The 18255-nt window shown below is 43.3% G+C and overlaps 1 protein-coding gene across 1 annotated transcript in view; it reads left to right on the top strand.

The window, feature by feature from the left end:
• The window catches only part of CNNM4 (cyclin and CBS domain divalent metal cation transport mediator 4), a 114469-nt gene that overhangs the window by 34404 nt on the left and 61810 nt on the right, over positions 1 to 18255 (top strand). The window contains exons 4-6 of the mRNA XM_082254550.1: positions 12552 to 12689; positions 12798 to 12967; positions 13121 to 13220. Coding sequence (XP_082110676.1) covers positions 12552 to 12689; positions 12798 to 12967; positions 13121 to 13220 — 408 coding nt within the window. The remainder of the gene's footprint in view (positions 1 to 12551; positions 12690 to 12797; positions 12968 to 13120; positions 13221 to 18255) is intronic.

Genomic DNA, 18255 nt, shown 5'->3' with positions numbered 1-18255 from the left:
AATGATGGCCGCCGGTGATGTCACTACTACTACGATGTGCATGAATGAACTAACACATCGGGCAGGCGGGCGAGCGGCCGCTAATAGCTGTAACTAAGTGAGCGCTTCACTTCCCTATCAGGCAGGTATCTCCGCTGACACGGAAGTGAAGCGCTCATAGTTATAGCTATTAGCGGCCGCTCACCCGCCCAGTGTGTTAGTTAATTCATGCACATCGTAGTAGTAGTGACATCACAGGGAGGCGGGGCCTCTGGCCAGAGGCGGGTCTTTTGAAAGGAAGGACACAGGAGGAGCTGAGAGTGAGAGTAAGGGGATTGCATCCTTGGGATGGGGAGAGATGCTGAGGCGGGGGGGGGGGAGGGACTCTGAGGCGGGGGGGAAAGCTGAGGTGAGGTTACCTATGGTATTTGTATTCAGCATGAGGGTGTTAATGTATTGCCACTGCTGGTCACTGATGCATTAGTGACCGACCAGTGGCAGTTAATTAACCCCTTTGTGCATCATTAGTGCAACTAGTATCAGTGCAACCAGTGTTAATTAACACTGATACTGGTTGCACTAATGCAGCACAAAAGGGTTAATTAACTGCCACTGGTCGGTCACTAATGCGTCAGTGACCAGCAGTGGCAATACATTAACCCCCCTCATGCTGCATAATACAAATACCATTAGTAATTAAATTAACCACTTGCCAACCCGTCACAGTACATGTACTGAGACAGGGTGGCAGCTACAGGTGTACGTCGCTGCCTGTTTTTGGTGTATGCCCCTGTTCTATCTATTTTAAAATCATTTGGGGGAAAAGTCATTTTCGGTTTCGGTTTTCAGCCAAGGGCATCCTGCATTTTCGGTTTCGGCCCAGAATTTTCATTTTGGTGCATCCCTAATGCAGTTTTAGGGTTAAACCGCTTCTCTTCTAATTTTAGTGAACAGCTTGCGTGTCTTTTGCTGAAAAGTTTGTTCACTATGCTAGGGTCGCCAGTACGGTATTTGTACATCGCTATCCTATCCCCTCTTAAGTGTCTCCTCTCTAGAGAGAATAGGTTCAATGCTTGTAGTCTTTCCTCATAGCTGAATTCCTCCAGTCCCTTTATTAGCTTTTTTGCCCTTCTCTGGACTCTCTCCAGTTCCAGCACATCCGAGTACTGGTGCCCAGAACTGGACAGCATACTCAAGATGCTGGGAGAATTATCGTTTATCTCTGGAGTGACTCCTCTTTTTAATACATGCCAAAATTCTGTTGGCTTTGCTTGCAGCGGCTTGGCATGGCATGCCATTGCTGAGCTTGTCATCTACCAGGTCCTTTTTCCCCAGTCATCTTCCAGGGTGACTTAATGAGAGATGGGCTCCTCCCACCTAGCACAGGAAACCCAATCCACATTAGTTTAAATACAGGTGAGAGCCAGAGATCCTCCAGTATTTTATTTTCCTCTACCAGACAGGATCACTTCAAGAGAAAACTTCATGCTGCTAGGTGGCAGGAGCCTCCCGACCCGGTCTCTGGGGAGGGCAGCTGGGGAACTCCCGAGGGGGGGCGAGGAAACCCCCACTCACTCTTCATTTCTTAGGTCCGTTATGGCGAGCCACGTGAAAGCTTACCAAGTCCTTGGAGGGTTGCAGAGGCTTGCAGATCCAGTGCAGTGGCTTTCTTTCTGTGCTCAGGCCATGTTCTCGGGTGCTGACAGCGTGGCAGTCTTGGTGGATGGAACGCTGGAGCCAGGGGGTTTTCTTTAGCCTCGGAGTGGGGCGGAAGTGACTCTGCGGCACGGAAGTGATGCAGCGGAAATGTCACTTTGGCCATTTTGGTTTTGGGCCACGACATCTGGGGAAACCTGGCGGTCAGGGGAACCGGCCACAAGTGGAGACAGATGCTGCAGCACTGGACTGGCTCCCCAATCCACAGGGCAGGTCCGGAACCTTCAAGGAAGGACAAAGTGGCGGTGCCAGCGAACGTTCCAGGCACTTAAATGACGCTGTAAGCCCAGACTCCCTGCACATCAATAGAGATGGCTGCTGTAGAGGAGGTGAATTGGCAGATGCATGCGGCTCCTCGCCCTAAGGTAAGCAAGTGATGGAGAATCATCAGCTCTGTTACCTGACACTACTGGAGGGGCACTAGTGGTAGCTGTGGTCATGTATACTGCTTTATCTTGCAAAGGTGTGGTGGTCACTGGTGATCTCCCCCCCTCTCCTTTGTGTGTCATTTGGATTTTTGCACTTGGCAATTTCTTTACCGTTCAGTGTTCGCTTGTGACTTGCAGGGCAAGAGGCATGAAGATAAAGATGGAGTCTTGGGGGCGATTCCTAAAAAGACATGTGCCTTGTGCAAACAAGTTGTCTTCTGCCTGGGGAAAAAAAGTGTTTTAGATCTTCTCTGCAAGAGCCAGGTCCTTTGGACGTTTCTCAGCCCAGTACTTCATACGCTAGTGCTCCATATCAGGCCCATGTATCAGCGCCGGTCATTGGACAGGGGGTGCTGGAGGACAACTTCAGTGAAGATTCTAGTGCGGAAGAAGTAGTAAGGGAAGAAAAAGCAAGTCTGGTGCAAAAATTTCTGTTCCCTCCTTGGACTGGACAGACGATTTACTCTACATTATATACGATACTTTTGGAGTTAGAAGAGAAAGGGAGTCAAAGTTTGCCAGTACATGATAAACTTTATGCAGATTTACAATCAAAACAGGCAAGAACGTTCCTGTACATGCCGCTTTGAAAGATACCATACTGCAGGAATGCAGGGAGCCGGAAAAGAAAGTCTTTCTCCCCAGAAATTTAAAAAAGTTTCCTTTTAAGAAAGCGGATGCCCAATGTCCAAAGCTGGATGCAGCCTGTTCCAAAGTGGCCAGAAAATCAGACCTATCCTTTGAAGATGCAGGAGCACTTAAAGATGCCATGGATAGAAAGGCGGAAGGTTATTTTAGGAAGACATGGGATGCAGGTGCGGAAAACTTTCAACCGCCCATTGCATCCACTTGTGTAGCCAGGACACTGGATCTCTGGTTGAAGCAGTTGAAGATCCTCCTAGAGCAAGACGCCCCTAAAGAGATTTTGGATTCACTCGCCATCCTCATGGCCGTGGCTTATATTGTAGACGCTTCCGCAAAAGCCATCAGGTTTTCTGCTAGATGTACAGCTCTCCTAAAGGAGGCCAGACGAGCGATCCGGCTTAAAGCCTGGGCAGGAGAAGCAGCTTTTAAAGCAGTTATGCTCGTTACCATTCAAGGGGAGCCTAATATTTAGTGAAGACTTGGATTTGGTTTTGGAGAGGTCTGCTGATAAGAAAGGCTTTCCAAATCCAAAGAGACAACAGTCCAAAAAGCCTTTTCGTCCTTTCAGGAAAATCGGTCAGGATGCAGGCAAAAAGGACCAAAGTAGATCCTGGCGGCAGAGGGCGATTTCTGTTTAATCCCTCCCAAACCAAAGACCAAAACCAATGACTCCCCTTGCAATGTAGTAGGGAGGCTAGGGGCCTTCCTACCCTCACGGCAAAAGGTTACAACCAACGAGTTCATCCAACAGTTACAGGATAGAATTCCATCAAATACCCCCATTTTTTTGGTGACTCCACTGCCAAGACTCAGACATTACAGCGACCATGACAAATCTAATCCAGGAGTTTCTGGATCAGGGATTCATTTTCCCCATCCCTTGAGAGCAAGGGTGTGAGGGTTCTATTCCCATGTGTTCATCAGAAGGAAACCATTGGGGAAAAACATGTTGATCCTGAATTTAAAGGAAAGGAAGTCAACAAAAGTGTTTTCAAAAAATTCAAGATGGACCTGATTTTCACGATGAGAGGGCTATTATTCAGAGAAGCTTTCATGGCGACGATCGATCTAAAAGATATATATACCTGCATGTTCAGCTCAGAAGCTGCTCCAAACCCCTGCCCAGGTTTGCAGTGAAAGGTCTAGGCCAGACCATCTTTTTCCAGTTTTAATGCCCTCCCATTCGGGTTGGCATCTGCTCCTAGGATCTTCACGAAGGTCCTGGCAGAAGCCTTACAGGGGTTGAGGACCGCAGGTATACAGAGAATACCCTACCTGGACAATCTGCTGATATTTGCAGAGTCATCCACAGAGCTGGAGAAAAGCCTAAGCTACACAAATAAATCTGAAATCGCTGTGGGGTGGATTGAACTCGGAAAAATCAAATTTGCAACCATCGCAGAAGGTACATACTCGATTTGGTGGAAGCAAAAATGTATTTACTGGAAGAGAAGAAAGATCTATTGAAGATAGAAACCTCCAATCTCCTACTGAGACAGGCAGTATCCATCAGGGAAATGATTAGGCTTTTTGGGTCTGATGACGGCATCTATCCCAGCGATCTCCTGGGCTCAAGCACACATGAGAATTCGGCTGAATTTCTTCCGGTCAGTGTGGAACGGGCAACAGAGTACCTTGAATGATCGAGTGACCCTGCCGGAGCAAGTGCAAGAGTCCTTGCATTGGTGGTTGCTGGTACACAACTTGTCAAAAGGAAGATCTTGAATGCAGGAAAATGCATCCGTTGTTATCCGGACTGGAAGTGCGGGGTTGGGGAGCCCACAAGGAACTTCTGGCTACTCAGGGAAAATGGGGAGAGATCAGAGACCGTCTGCTCTTTCAATGTAAGGGAACTACAGGCAGTATGAAAAGCTCTTCTCTCCTTTGGACCCAACATAAAAGGAAGACATATATTGGTTCTGTCGGATAATGTGGCGGCAGTATCCTGCTGAAACAAGTGGGTACGCAGGCCCCTTCCCTCATGGAAGTGGCAAAACTGATCCTTACATGGGCTGAAGAATACACCCTCTCTAGCAGCCATTCAACTCAAAAGGAGACTAACTTCTCTGGCGGATTTCTTGAGCAGAGATTTGTCACACGGAATGGAGTTTGAGTAAGGAAGTGTTTGAGGCGAACTCGGAAATGTGGGGTCGACCTCTAATAGCCCTGTTTGCCTCATCTAAAAATGTGGAAGTAGAAAACTTTTTCTCAATTTAGAGACCCAGGTAGTGTTTGTCTGGATGCTTTTGCGTTTCCATGGTCAGAAGGTCTCCTGTATGCTTTCCCCTCTGTTCAGGCTCATACCAAAGGTGATTCTGAAAGTCAACTCCTCAAGAGCGAAAGTATTTCTGATTGCTCCAGCATTGGCAAAAAGGTCATGGTTTGCCGCTCTACAGAAACCATCAATAGCAACACCATGGAGGCTGCCAGAGCGGGTCGTTTTACTGGTCCAGGGGAACTCCTCAAGAGCGAAAGTATTTCTGATTGCTCCAGCATTGGCAAAAAGGTCATGGTTTGCCGCTCTACAGAAACCATCAATAGCAACACCATGGAGGCTGCCAGAGCGGGTCGTTTTACTGGTCCAGGGGGATTTGTCACCTGCAGATGTGCCGTCTTTCTCTGACGGCTTGGCTCCTGAGCAAAACCTGTTAAAGGATGGTCAGAAAAAGTCATTGACACGATCTTAAACAGCAGGAAGAAAATAAAATAAAAAATGTAATCTAAAATAAAGATTGGAAGAAATTTTGCTTTTGGCAGAAGGACAATAACAGGATTTCTGGACCTTTTTTATTCTGGCAGTTTTGGACTTTCTGCAAAATGGATCTGACCTAGGGTTAACCCCCAATACTTTGAGTGTACAACTGGCAGCACTGTCCATTTTCCTAGATCTCAGATTGGCGGAACATACTCTAATAAGAGGATTCAAGGTTGTCTCAAGGAGTAGAGCGATGCGGTCCAATAAGTTTACCCCGTGAGATTTGTTTGTGGTCCTTCAAAGTTTCTCGAAACAGCCGTTTGAACTGTTAGAGGAAAGTACTTTTAAAGAAGTAACCTACAAGACAGTGCTCTTAGTGGTGCTGGTCATGGCTAGAAGAGTCAGCGAACTACAAGCGATGTACATGGCAGAGCCCTACTGCTCCATTCTGCCCAATAGAGCAGAGGTGGGGGACTTGAGTCACATGACTTGACTTAAGTCAGACTTAAGTCACCAGTTTGAGGACTTGAGACTTGCTTGACTTTGACTTGGTATTCATGACTTGAGACTTGACTTTGACTTGTGACATATGACTCGAAATGACTTTACTTTTTTAAGTTTATTAAATATTTGCATTTTCTCAAGATGTGTTAAAGCAAAATTAATGTGCCTGTTATGTTTCTGACACCACAGTCACTTAAAACACCTCAGTGTGTTCTGATTTTAGGACACTGGCTATTTAACAATGGAAATACTTAACATGTTTTTAGTGACTGTGGTGTTGAAACATGACCGGACAAAGGATTTTGAGCTGTTTGGGCATTCAAAGTTTCTTTAATATGCCAATGTAGCAAGGTTTCCAGGCCTGATGTGGGTCTGACTTTAGTACCGGAATCCTTTCCAGCCCATGTGAGCTTAGTCCCTGGGTGTGACAACTGAAGTAGCGACAACTCTGGCATTTTTGTTTGTGGTTTTTTATTTGATTTAAAGGGGATTGGAGAAGGGAAATAGTGGGATACTTCTTGAGGCTTTAACTAATTACAGTTGGGACTTCTATCCAAAAATGCCCGTTGGTGCTTCCTTGGCGCCAGCCAACGCTCACTGACTCTGAGAACACTCTGTATAACAGAAGAAGTGTTGCATTCCCGACATATAGTCCAGTAGATCCAAGACTGAGAACTGTAGAACTCCTGACACTGGTGTACTGTGAAAGTCACTGAATACTTTCCCCCCCTCTGGCACAGCATGAGGTAGTATAATTCAGAACTCTGTGTAACTGGCACACTCTGTACACTTCAGGGCCCAGACTGCCGGTGCCCCCTTTGACCTTGAACTCTTCAGGGTCCACCAAATATGTACTCCCTTTACAACTTCGGGGTCCTCTACCTAGGTACCCCCTTTCAGCTAGCTGACACTGGATTCTAGAAACTCTTCCGGAGTGGTCCCCTCTCACTCTAGGCAGACCCCCAGGGGCAGTCCTCAGTACTCCGACCTGTGTAGTCTTTCCTGGGACTGGACCCCTCTCGCTCTCTGCAGCTTCTCAGCACACCGGATCCCCTCAGCTCAACTCAGCACTTTCTGGACTCTCAGGCGACACCCCGAGACATCCACCTTCCTCAGACAGGAGGAGAGACAGCCGCACTCTCCTTCCTGGGACTCTGCTCCCGCCAAAGCCACCATGCCACGCACTTCCCCCCAAACTTATACCCACTCCCAGAATCCTTTGCAGCCTAATCTGCCTTCTGGGGTAGTTCCAAGCTGGGATGTGTCCCCTGATTGGGCTTCCCACACTGCCCTAGGAGAAGCCTCTTACAGGTGCCAGTGGGGATACTTCTCCCTTCAGCAGGCACATCTGGAAGCCCTGACACCCTAACTAACAAATCACAGCCCTGCTGTTAGGGCTCACTATACATTTATCTAGCACCTACCTGTAGGGTGCTACACCAAGAAAAAAGCACTAAGCAGTTTTGTTAATGTTGAAAATAAAACAACATCTTTCCTGACCACTGACTTTTAACTGATTTAAAGGTGAAAATTGGGGTAGATCAGTATTTTGACTTGATTTGTGACTTGACCAAAATAAATGACTTGACTTGCTTGACTTCTAGCAGGGACTCGACTTGACTTGCTTGATTTTCGTCATAGTAACTTGGGACTTACTTGAGACTTGAAGGTTAAGACTTGAGACTTGCTTGTGACTTGCACATGTGTGACTTACTCCCATGTCTGCAATAGAGTAATTATATCGCTGGATTTGTTATTTCGGGATTTCTTCCTAAAGTCTCGACGGACTTTCATTGATCACAGGAAATCATTTTCCCATAATTTTGTGGGCACGCTAGCAACCTAAGAGAAGAAGATTTTTATAAAATTGACGTAAGGCGGTGCTTATTAGGTTACATCGAGCGCACCAAGGAATGGAGGCAAGTCCCTAATCTATTACTTCTATACTCGGGCACAAAAAAGGTTCAGCGGCTTATAAAACTACCATCGCTATATGGATGAAAGGTGGCAGTCCATTGAGGCTTATGCTACTGCCGGGCTTCAAGCTCCCCAAAATCTTAGAGCCCATTCCACCAAGGCCCTGTCTACATCCTGGGTTGCAAGGGCAGGTGCTACCTGATCCAAATCTGCAAGGCAGCCACCTGGTCGAGTTTCCAGACTTTTGTCAAGCATTACCGTCTGGATCTTTTATGCGCTAATGACTAGGCTTTTGGGAGAAAAGTGCTTCAGGCTGTGGTCCCTCCCTAGCAGGTATGGTTTCTATAATGTAACTCTCATCAAGCTGTCCTGGAAGATGACTGGGGAAAAAAGTTATTACCTGTTAACTGGATTTCCAGAAATGTTCCAGAACGGCGCTGCTTCCTGCCCTAATATATATGTTGTAGTATGGGTGGTAGGTAACAAAAATTAGTCTCTGGCTCTCACCTGTATTTAAACTAATGTGGATTGTGTTTCCTGTGCTAGGTGGGAGGAGCCTATCTCTCATTAAGCTGTCCTGGAAGATTCCTGGAAATCAAGTTAACAGGTAATAACTGTCTTTCCATCCTAGATTCCCCCAGAGGTTCTCCCCCTAGTGAGTAACATTTTTTTGTATTTTTTGGCACCCAAATGCATTACTTTACATTTTCCAACATTAAACCTCATTTGCCATGTGGTTGCCCACTCCATTATTTTTTTCAGGTATTCTTGTAAGATTTTCTAAACCTGCGTAGAAGTTATTGCCCTGCTTAGGTTAGTATCGTCCGCAAATACTGGGATTGAGCTGGTCGTCCCTTCCTCTAGATAGTTTATGAATAAATTAAACAGGATTGGTCCCAGGGCAAACCCTTTGGGGACCCCACTTTCTATACCAGACCATTCTGGGTACTCGCCATTTATTACCACCCTTTGGACTCGCCCCTGAAGCCAGTTTTCAATCCAGGTACTCTCCCTATGGTCCATACCTACAAATCTTAGTTTCTACAGTACATACCTACAAATCTTAGTTTCTACAGTAACGTTTTGTGGGGAACTGTATCAAATGTCTTTGCAAAATCCAGATATACCACATCTATAGGCCTATCTTTAGCTGGATGGCAGCTCACTTCTTCATAGAAGGTTAATAGATTGGTATGGCAAGAAGGATTCTTCATGAAACCATGCTGATTAGTACGAATGATACAGTTTTCATTACTAAAATCTTCTATATAGTCCCTTCTCATCCCCTCCAGTAGCTTGCAGACTATTGATGTTAGGCTAACCGATCTGTAGTTCCAGGGATATATCTCTGCCCTTTTTTTAAATATTGGTGCCACGTTTTCTTTTCTCTAATTGGCTGGTACCATTCCCGTCAGTAAACTGTCCATAAAAAATAGAAACCAGTGGTCTGGCTTTTACCTGTCTTAGTTCCTTGAGGACCATCGGGTATAAGCCATTTGGTCCAAGTGACTTTTTATAAGTTTTTCAAGTGAGTCCATCTTCTGTTAACCATGAGGGTGCTTCCTGTGATGTGTTTAATAACATTAACATTATGGTCTAGGTTACTGTCGTACGTTAGCAGCTCCAGTTCGCCTATCTTGTTAGCCAGTCTTCTATCCTTATTAGTATACAAACCTTGTAATTTTGTCCAGTCGCATACTATATCCTTGTTAGGTGCCAGCTTACTTACCTTGGGTTTTGGAATTCTGGTCACCCTACTGCTAATGCCCCCAATATTACCCACTCAACCTTGCTTCCTGCTGCTAGCTCTACATCCGTTTTCGGCCATAGGCTCTCCCAGCAGAACTGCACCCTCCCCATTTAAGTGCAGTCCGTCCCTGCTTTTTAACCCCAGCAGTCATTATTGTGAGTTTTGATTTTGTAAAGGGGCTGTAATGGCAGTGATGATTTTTAGCAGTCTCATATAACATGTTCTTATTCTCCTACAGCATGTCTCCAACCACACCTGTTCTCTAAGGCTGCATTCACACCTGAGCATAGCGATTTACGTTTTTTTTTTTTTTTTTTTTTATTTGAGAATTTGAGTGTTTTTAGAAGTGTATTACATGTGTTTTTACAGCTTCAGGTGTTTTTGTTTAGCCAGTAGAAAGCATTAGGGGTGGAAGCTGCTGTTTGAGCAGAAAATGCGCAGCAAAGTGCTCATAAAATGCTTAAGTCATGTGTTTCTGTTGACATTTATGGGGCCAAAAATGCTTGTAACCTGCCAAAAAAGAAGCTCATGTTCTTTTTTGAGCTTCAGGCGACATAACACTCATATGTAAACAGGGGTCATTAAAATTAATGGGATTTGACTCGTTGAGCGTTTCAGAGCTTCAAGCAGAAAATTGCTCAGGTGTGAACGGGCCTAAGATCTGCCATCCCTGACAGTCTTTTTGTAGCATTACATTACTGAATATACTGTTCAGCCAGTTGCGGCCCCCTATTGTAAGTTGACACAGACTGGAATATGGGATGCCCTTGCGGCTTAGAGAAGTTTCCCCTGAAATGTTTTCACAAATGGCATTTTAGGCATAGTAGAGTAGGACCACCAACTAGAGCCACTAGTGTACTATTATGTATTGTAGTGCTAGATGGACGTCAGCAGTAAGCCAGTGAAACAGATGGAAATTCAAAGTTCAGAGATCCCAAAGGATATCTTATGAACCAAGGAAGATGAGTTTCCATTGAAAACCGAAAAGGCCTAAGAAAGATAGATGCTGGATGTGATTTTATTTATTTATTTTTTCATATTGGCTGCTTTTCTCTTAAGATTTCCTCAGCCCTCTAACAGAAGATTGCTTAGCTGCAATAGGAAGGATTAACAGTGAGAACAGATGTTATGTTGCTGGCACAAGTCTTTCTGTAAAGCCATTTTTATTTAAAAACAGGAAATTGTGTTCTTTTACAGAGACGGGCTAGCTTTCAGCTCTTCATCGGATTGCTATGCTGTATTCTGCCTAAACCCTCTCTACATATTTTTTTTGTGCGTGTTAAAGGAGATATTTGCAACAATGGCCGGAATCGTTGTAGAAGGTGTCCATACTAGGTGTGATTAATGGGCAGGTGATTTTTAGTATTTGGTGGGCCATGTGTTATGCAGACTTTCACAAACACTGCGACTTCATGCCTTGTGTGAAAGGTATTTGGCTTTTTAGAGTCAGTGCAGGGCTACGCTCCAGTTATTTTGTAATGCAAGAGCCTCCTAATTAAAAATAAATAAATACTTTCCCTGACTGAGCCAAATCCTTCATTTGTGTTTCTTTCACCAAAAACTGCAGCTCACAGTATGAGAGTTTCGACAAGAGAGGCCATCCAGAAAGCAGTGGGTACGACTAGGTGTTGCCAGGCCCTCATTGACCAGATGCACTCTGCAATGACCATGCTTCTAGCGATACTCCCTTTTCATCCCACTGTAGAGCAAGTAGGCACAGCCTATATGAGAGGGGAACTCCGCTCGGAATTCAGGAGCGGTGCCAGCACCATTGCCACACCATCCCTGGAAGCTGTATTGGGTGGACTTCATGGGCAGGATCAACTGATAGTTCTGAGACATTGCAAGGGGGACCAAGGGAAAACTCTAAGTACAGATAGTTATAATGAAGTGCTGCAGCACTTTTTTTTTTTTTCATTTTCTTTTTTCCGCTGGTCATAGTTTTAATTCAACTTGTAAATGACAATACAAAGCATATTTAAAGTGAACCTATGAGGACTGAAATATATCACTACCCTGGAACAAGCATGCAGCCTCTGAAGTCTGATTTCCCAACAAGCATGCTTGTTCCACTTGAATCACTATGTAGTGAAGTGAGGAGAGGTTGGGAGAGGTTGGCAGATCCGGAGTCTGCACCAGAATTTTAGAAATGGTTGATCCCGTAGTTCTAAATTCTTTTCTAACGAATGCACTTTAGGAATATCTTTCCATGAATGTGGTGATTTTACAGTCGCTACCTGGTGATTAGTCAGGAGTGGTTTTCTTGTGTCGGTGAAAGTGGCATTCTAAGGCTAGGGTTGCATGGACACCAATTTTATTACTGGCGAGTACGAATACCGATACTTTCGATCAAGTACTCGCTGATGCCGAGTACCGATACCTTTTAGGTACAATATAAGCCCATATAAAATTAATGGGCTAAAAGCACTGCAAAGAATCGCATGTGGTGAGATACCTTACCGAATCGCATTGCTGTGTCCCGCACCGCTCCTGTTTGAACTGAAGCTGAAGTCACTATGACTAGAGCGAAGGGGAACCGCATGTGATTTGGACATGAATCGCACCACAAATCACATGCGATTCTCTTCAGTGTGATATGAGCCCATTCATTTTGTATGGGCTCAAATCGCACCACAAAGGTATCTGAGCATTTGCAAGACTAGGAGTACTCGTGCAAACGTTTAGTATTGGCACCGATACCGGTAGCCAAGGCGATTTAATAACCAATGTAATTGGCAGGTAAAGGCGCTGTATTTGTAGATCTTTATTTTTTTACACCATTTAGTTTGCAGCTAATTGATCTCACTGATGTACAGAATGCTAGTTCATGTTTGTAGATAATGGATTACTTGTCGCAGCTTTTGTTATATTTGTTGTTACTACTTTAAATCTGATTTAATTCACCCTTCCACAACAGCTGACAACCGCAGTAAGAAACGTGTTGGTCGTCGTCAGGACAAAAAGGATTTCTCTGTCTTCAAAGACCCTGATCACGAACTGAGAATTAAAATTTCCCCTCAGCTGCTGCTCGCTGCCCACCGGTTCTTATCCACAGGTGAAAACGTATCTAACACTCATAGATTGTCTCCCCTCCACTGCGGTAGGCTTATTCTTACTCCTGCGTTGTGATTTTTCTGACCCCAGTCCCCATCTCTTATTGCAGAGGTACCATTATTTGCATCTAGTTTGGTTTCAGAGAAGACACTCTTGCGTCTCCTCAAATACCCAGACGTGGTGCAGGAGCTTCATTTTGATGAGGATGACAAGAAGGCACCAGAACACTTCCTGTACCAGCGCAACAAGATGGCCGACTACTTTATCCTCATTTTGCAGGTATGTTCGATACCAGACTGGGTAAATAAGGGTCAGTACATTGGATATGGTTTAGGAATATGATGTTATAAATTTTCAGCTGAATTCTGTATGGAGAAGGTGAAGTAGAGCGGTGCAGCTTCATCTGTTCATATATATATATTTTTTGTTTAGGGGAAAGTTGAAGTAGAGGCTGGCAAGGAAAATATGAAATTTGAGTCTGGAGCCTTTTCCTATTATGGTGTCATGGCTTTGAGTACACCTTCAGCAAATGGTGAGTATTTCTTTTGTATCTTTCTTTTGCATACCAACCCAACCCAGACAACCACATACATGGACCTTGGCTATTCAAGCCTTTGAAAGAAAAACTCTACAGACAACTTTGTGCTTTTATGCTGCCAGCGTATGTGAGAAAAGGAATGAAAGCTATTGCTGTTGGCAATACAAATAATTTTTCTTTCTGGTACTTTATTCAGTTGCCAATTATTATTTGTGCATTATTAGAAAACTAATATAGAAAGCAGTACTGCATTCTAGGCCTGTGGTAATGTGTGGAGAACACCTTGCAATAGTGGGAGCTAATCGAGATGATAGAGAACCTTTTTTATTCGACCAGCTTTTGTTGAGTGGGAACAACCACACATAGACATTCAGCTGAACCGGCCAAACTTTGATCCATCTATGGCCAAATTAAGCTAACAGTGTGTCACTGTTACTCTTTAATAAAGTCTGTTTGTGCTACCAGTAACTGTGCATTATCGAAGATTAATAAGCGAATCAAGTTGCTCTCGGCAACAGAGAGAATTTCTACAAGAGATGAACAAATGAAGCCTACTGTGCTTTCCCCTACAGCAAGCAGTCCCTACAGTGCTGATGGAATTCCAACCCTAGTGCTGCTTCCTCCTCATTTCCCCATGTCTTATCTTTCCATCCTCTACCAGCTCCTGCCCGACCTCCCCGTCCTCCCCTAAAAAGGGGCTCTCTGTTTTCAAGGCTAGCAGGTAATAATCTACATGCATGGATAATGTGTGCACGCCATTTACACACACTTCTGAAGTGCCTTTTTGGTGGTGTGTAATACATGGTGATCTAATCCTATAACTGCTTATGTCAGTACTGGAGAATAGGTGCATGCATTTATTACGCAAGGTGTGTTTTATCACTGGGTCCTGACACACTGGGAAACCTAGTTCTCCTTAGGACTAATCTTGAAGGCATTAAAGTGTTACTAAACCCACAACAGTAAAATCAGTCTGTATATGCAGTAAAGCATGCCTATGTTACTCACTGTGGAACTTAAAGCTGGCCATACATGGGCCGAAATCCGAAATATTTTCGTCAGAAATTGTTTTTGTGATCTGATGGTGCCACCTGTGACTTCGAAATTCGACCAACAAAGCCTTCAATTCTACCACACGTTGCTACTGAAAATAATTTTTTTTCCCAGGAATCTTCTTTTCTTTCCAGGTCACAGCTCATGCACATTTTGTTTCCGATTTTATATTTCTCACACTATTCTCCCATCAATGATTAGAAATTTGTTTGTTTTTCTGAAAATTTCCAACATACCCTATCACTCAAATTCAATAGCTGCAGGGAAATCGGTGGTTGTGCAGCTTACTAATGGTGCGAAATTCGAAAGAAAATTCTTAGTTATGATTTTCATTTGAATATTCTTTCGGAATTCGACCCATGTTTGGCCTGCATAAGGGGTTAATCCTGCGCATTGTGTAAAAACGCTGTTTGATCCTGACTTCTCTGCCACTTCTTCCACTGTCCCCAATCCATCTCCTTATAAGACAGAGCATTTAGTGTCACTCTGAACATGCTCACTTTGGTGTGTAATGCCAATAGACACTGTCCAGACGGAGCTGGTCAGGGGTCTTGCAGCCTCATAGGACAGTCAGATGAAAAGGAAAACTCCTCCTACAAGCTTTAATCAGACGCTGATAGAAGTCACAAGACTGCTATATACTGCTGATAAGAAATGGTATTTAGCAGATGCATTTCCATGTTCTCTGTGTTGTGGGAGACCAGATATAGTAAATGCAGAGTCCTGGGCATAGTAACACTTTAATGTTGCATGAGTGTTTATTATAAAGGTTTATATGGACTCCTAAGTAAATATATTTGTTTGCAGCTGCTGGTTTTTACTGACTTTTTTTTTAGACACTAGGTTCCAAATGCCCAGCATATCATACTGGCAGACTACTTGGCAGAATGGTGTACATAAAAGCAGACTAAGGCTGGCCATACAGTACACAATTTTCTTGGACAATTTCCCTTTAGATTTACCAAAACCATATAATAGGAGTTCAAACCTAAACACTTTCAATTTGTATGCAGTCAGTCAGGCCTTTGCACCGCTTAGTTGAAAGTAAATCTAAATGAACTTGAATAAGAAAGTTTTATATAATGTATGGCCTGCTTAAGGCCCATGTCATGCTAGAGATTTTTGTAACATATACAAAATTGCTCTTTTTTTGTATTTCTGGTGCTGAGAAAAAAAAAAAAAAAGATGGCAGTCCATTAGGTGAAAGGAAGTGGGCACTGCTACTGAAGTCCTCTCATGTCCTAACATGTTTCATGTAAATTGGGCTTCATCATAACTGTTTTAAGCTCTTTGGGTGAAGCTCATTAGAGAGAATAGAGCTATGGTGGGGTGTGTGTTGTGTATCTGAACAATACATTTATTCATACTTGAGACTAGTTGGAATGGGGGCCACACTTTTGCCTTTTATTGAAAGACCCAAGTTGCTTGAATACTGTATCAAGCCACTTCTTTTTTTTTTTTTTAAATCTTGATTGACTTTTTGTAGCATTTGGAGATGGCAACAGAATCTCCAGCTTCAGTAGATACTCATGTTTTGCGGTGCAGCTGGTATTAATCATGGCACACCTGCATTATGTATCTAAATAATAAAAAAAAAAAAAAAAACATTGGCGTTAGTGTCGGTTCACACTGATCCGCCTCAGTCACCCTGACTTCGGGCGACTAATGAAGTCGCCATGCACCGCGACTTCGGCGCTGCTTGCAACGACTTCTCATAATGGAAGTCAATGCAAGTCGCTCCGACTTTGCAAAGAAATAGTACAGGAACCTTTTTCTAAGTCGGAGCGTCTTGAGTCGCTCTGATTAGAACAGTTCCATTGCACAGCATTGGAAGCTACTTGTCAGGCGACCAAGTCGCCTGACAAGTCGGATCAGTATGAACCGGCACTTACAGTAAAAACTCTGTACTCACAAATCACAAGAGAATTTAAGCAGACTGATTCATAGCTGCTGCAAATCTCTGCTACAGATATGTGTGACATGGCTTTTAAAAGTGCAACTGCAGCCAAACCTCTGTTCCATTTTGAATGATAAAAATCCTGACGATCTCACTAAAAGGAGCCTAACTATACAAATGTACACCTATTGGCCACTGTGGGAACTAGCTACAACACAATTGTGGGGTGATGCACTCTTCTACCCACCTATCTGACCCACTAGGCCCTAAAACATAACTTTTTAAATTGTTAAAACCTATCCTTAATTGTTTAGTTATTCACACTACCATGTGACGACTTATACGAACAGGGAGAGTGCCATGTACCATTCATGTGTCTACTAAATATCTAAATCTCCAATAGATGTTTCTGGAAGGTGATGCTGTCGGTGTGGTGCAAATTAATCTCAAAATGATTAGAGGCCACTGCTGTTGTCAAATGGCTATGGACCTACTACTAAAATGTGGGTACACATGGGAAAGAGAGTGCACTTGCATATATTATGTTTCAAACATGCCACATAGCAAATGGCATATTTGGCCATGTGGCATATTTAAAGCACATTTTAATTTTTTTTTTTTTTTTTTTTTTTTTGTTTTCACCTACATTTTTCACCTCTGATGAAGCTTCTTATTGAGGCGAAACATGTTGGGTTCTGGGTTTTTTTGTTTGTTTTTTCTTTTTGTTTTTTGGAGCACTTGTTTTATTATTAGAGAGAGCGCTGAACTCTAAATATGATATAGTGGTTCTATGAGACCTTTTTCGCTTTTAAGCATCTTAGAGTGCTAGATTTATAGTATTTCAATACTCCAGGGACTAAGTGCTTTACCAACAATTTTAGGTTGGAGTTGAGTATAGGAGAAGAGGGGTTCAGTTTAGTTCTCAGTGACTTGTACAAAAGTTCTTTAAGCCACCTACTCTGTTTTAGAACTGGTAGTATGCCTGGATCTGTAAATTGTATCCACAGCAAATAGATATTGTGGTCCCTCTCCTCGTTTGTTTGAAATGCTACCGGTGTTAAAACAGAGTAGGTGGCTCATAAAAAACGTACTTCCTGTAGTATTGAATTACTATAAACCTAGCACTCTCAAAAATCTTCCTACAAATAAAGTCCCATAGCATTACTATACCCTATTCCGAGCTCAATGCTCTCCCAAGTAATAAAAGTACACAAAAAAATCCCAGAATCCAACATGTTTCGCCTCAGTAAGAGGCTTCATCAGGGGTACAAAATGTTGGTGAAAACAATAAATTAAATCTGCTTCAAATATGCCACATGGCAACATTTTGCCATATGGTATATTTGAAGCAAATTTAATTAATATAAGTGAGTGCACTCTCGTAATATGTACCTACATTTTGACCATGGCAGTGGCCTCCTTTTATTGTTTTGGCTTTAATTTGCACCACATTGACAACATCACTCTTCAGAAGCCTCTGTATTGAAGGTTTAGATATTAAGGAGATACTTTTGAATGGTCCTTTGTGTTCTCCCTGTTAAGAATTTACATGGTAGTGTGAATTAATTAGGCCCTAGTGGGTCAGATGCCTGAGTAGGAGAGCACTTTACCCAATTACTTTGAGTTGAAATAAAAATCCTGTCCGGATTGTTTCGTTATCAGTGTGCCTCTACATTAAACTTCCCACTGCTTTCTTGTCACACCACCAGGGCATGAGTTTTTTTTTTTTTCTTCTCTTTTAACTTCCATATACTTAAGATATTTTACCTCAGCAGACCCCCTTGGACAATCTGTGTAGGAGGAGAGGGTCAGGCAGGTTGACTACTTTTGACTGATAAAAACAAACTGTGGACCCTACCTAATAAAACACCATGTAATACAGGTACTTAAAATGTCCTTGAATGTAAGCCTTTTCGCTCCTATTTGACAGCATAGTAGTAACATTGATAATCCTTTTGTGCTGGTGTGCACAAATCCTACCGTGGTGCAAACCTTTCAATTATGTAATTGTCTCCTAGTGCCACTCTGCAGCTTACTTATTTAATCCTTCTAGTCGACCTTCTAAAAATGAGGATGTGC

This window comes from Pelophylax lessonae (genome assembly GCF_965119305.1).
Source record: "Pelophylax lessonae genome assembly, chromosome: 4".
NCBI classification, from domain to species: domain Eukaryota; kingdom Metazoa; phylum Chordata; class Amphibia; order Anura; family Ranidae; genus Pelophylax; species Pelophylax lessonae.
Note: the sequence above shows the minus strand (reverse complement) of the source record. Positions and strands in the feature narration are given on the sequence as shown.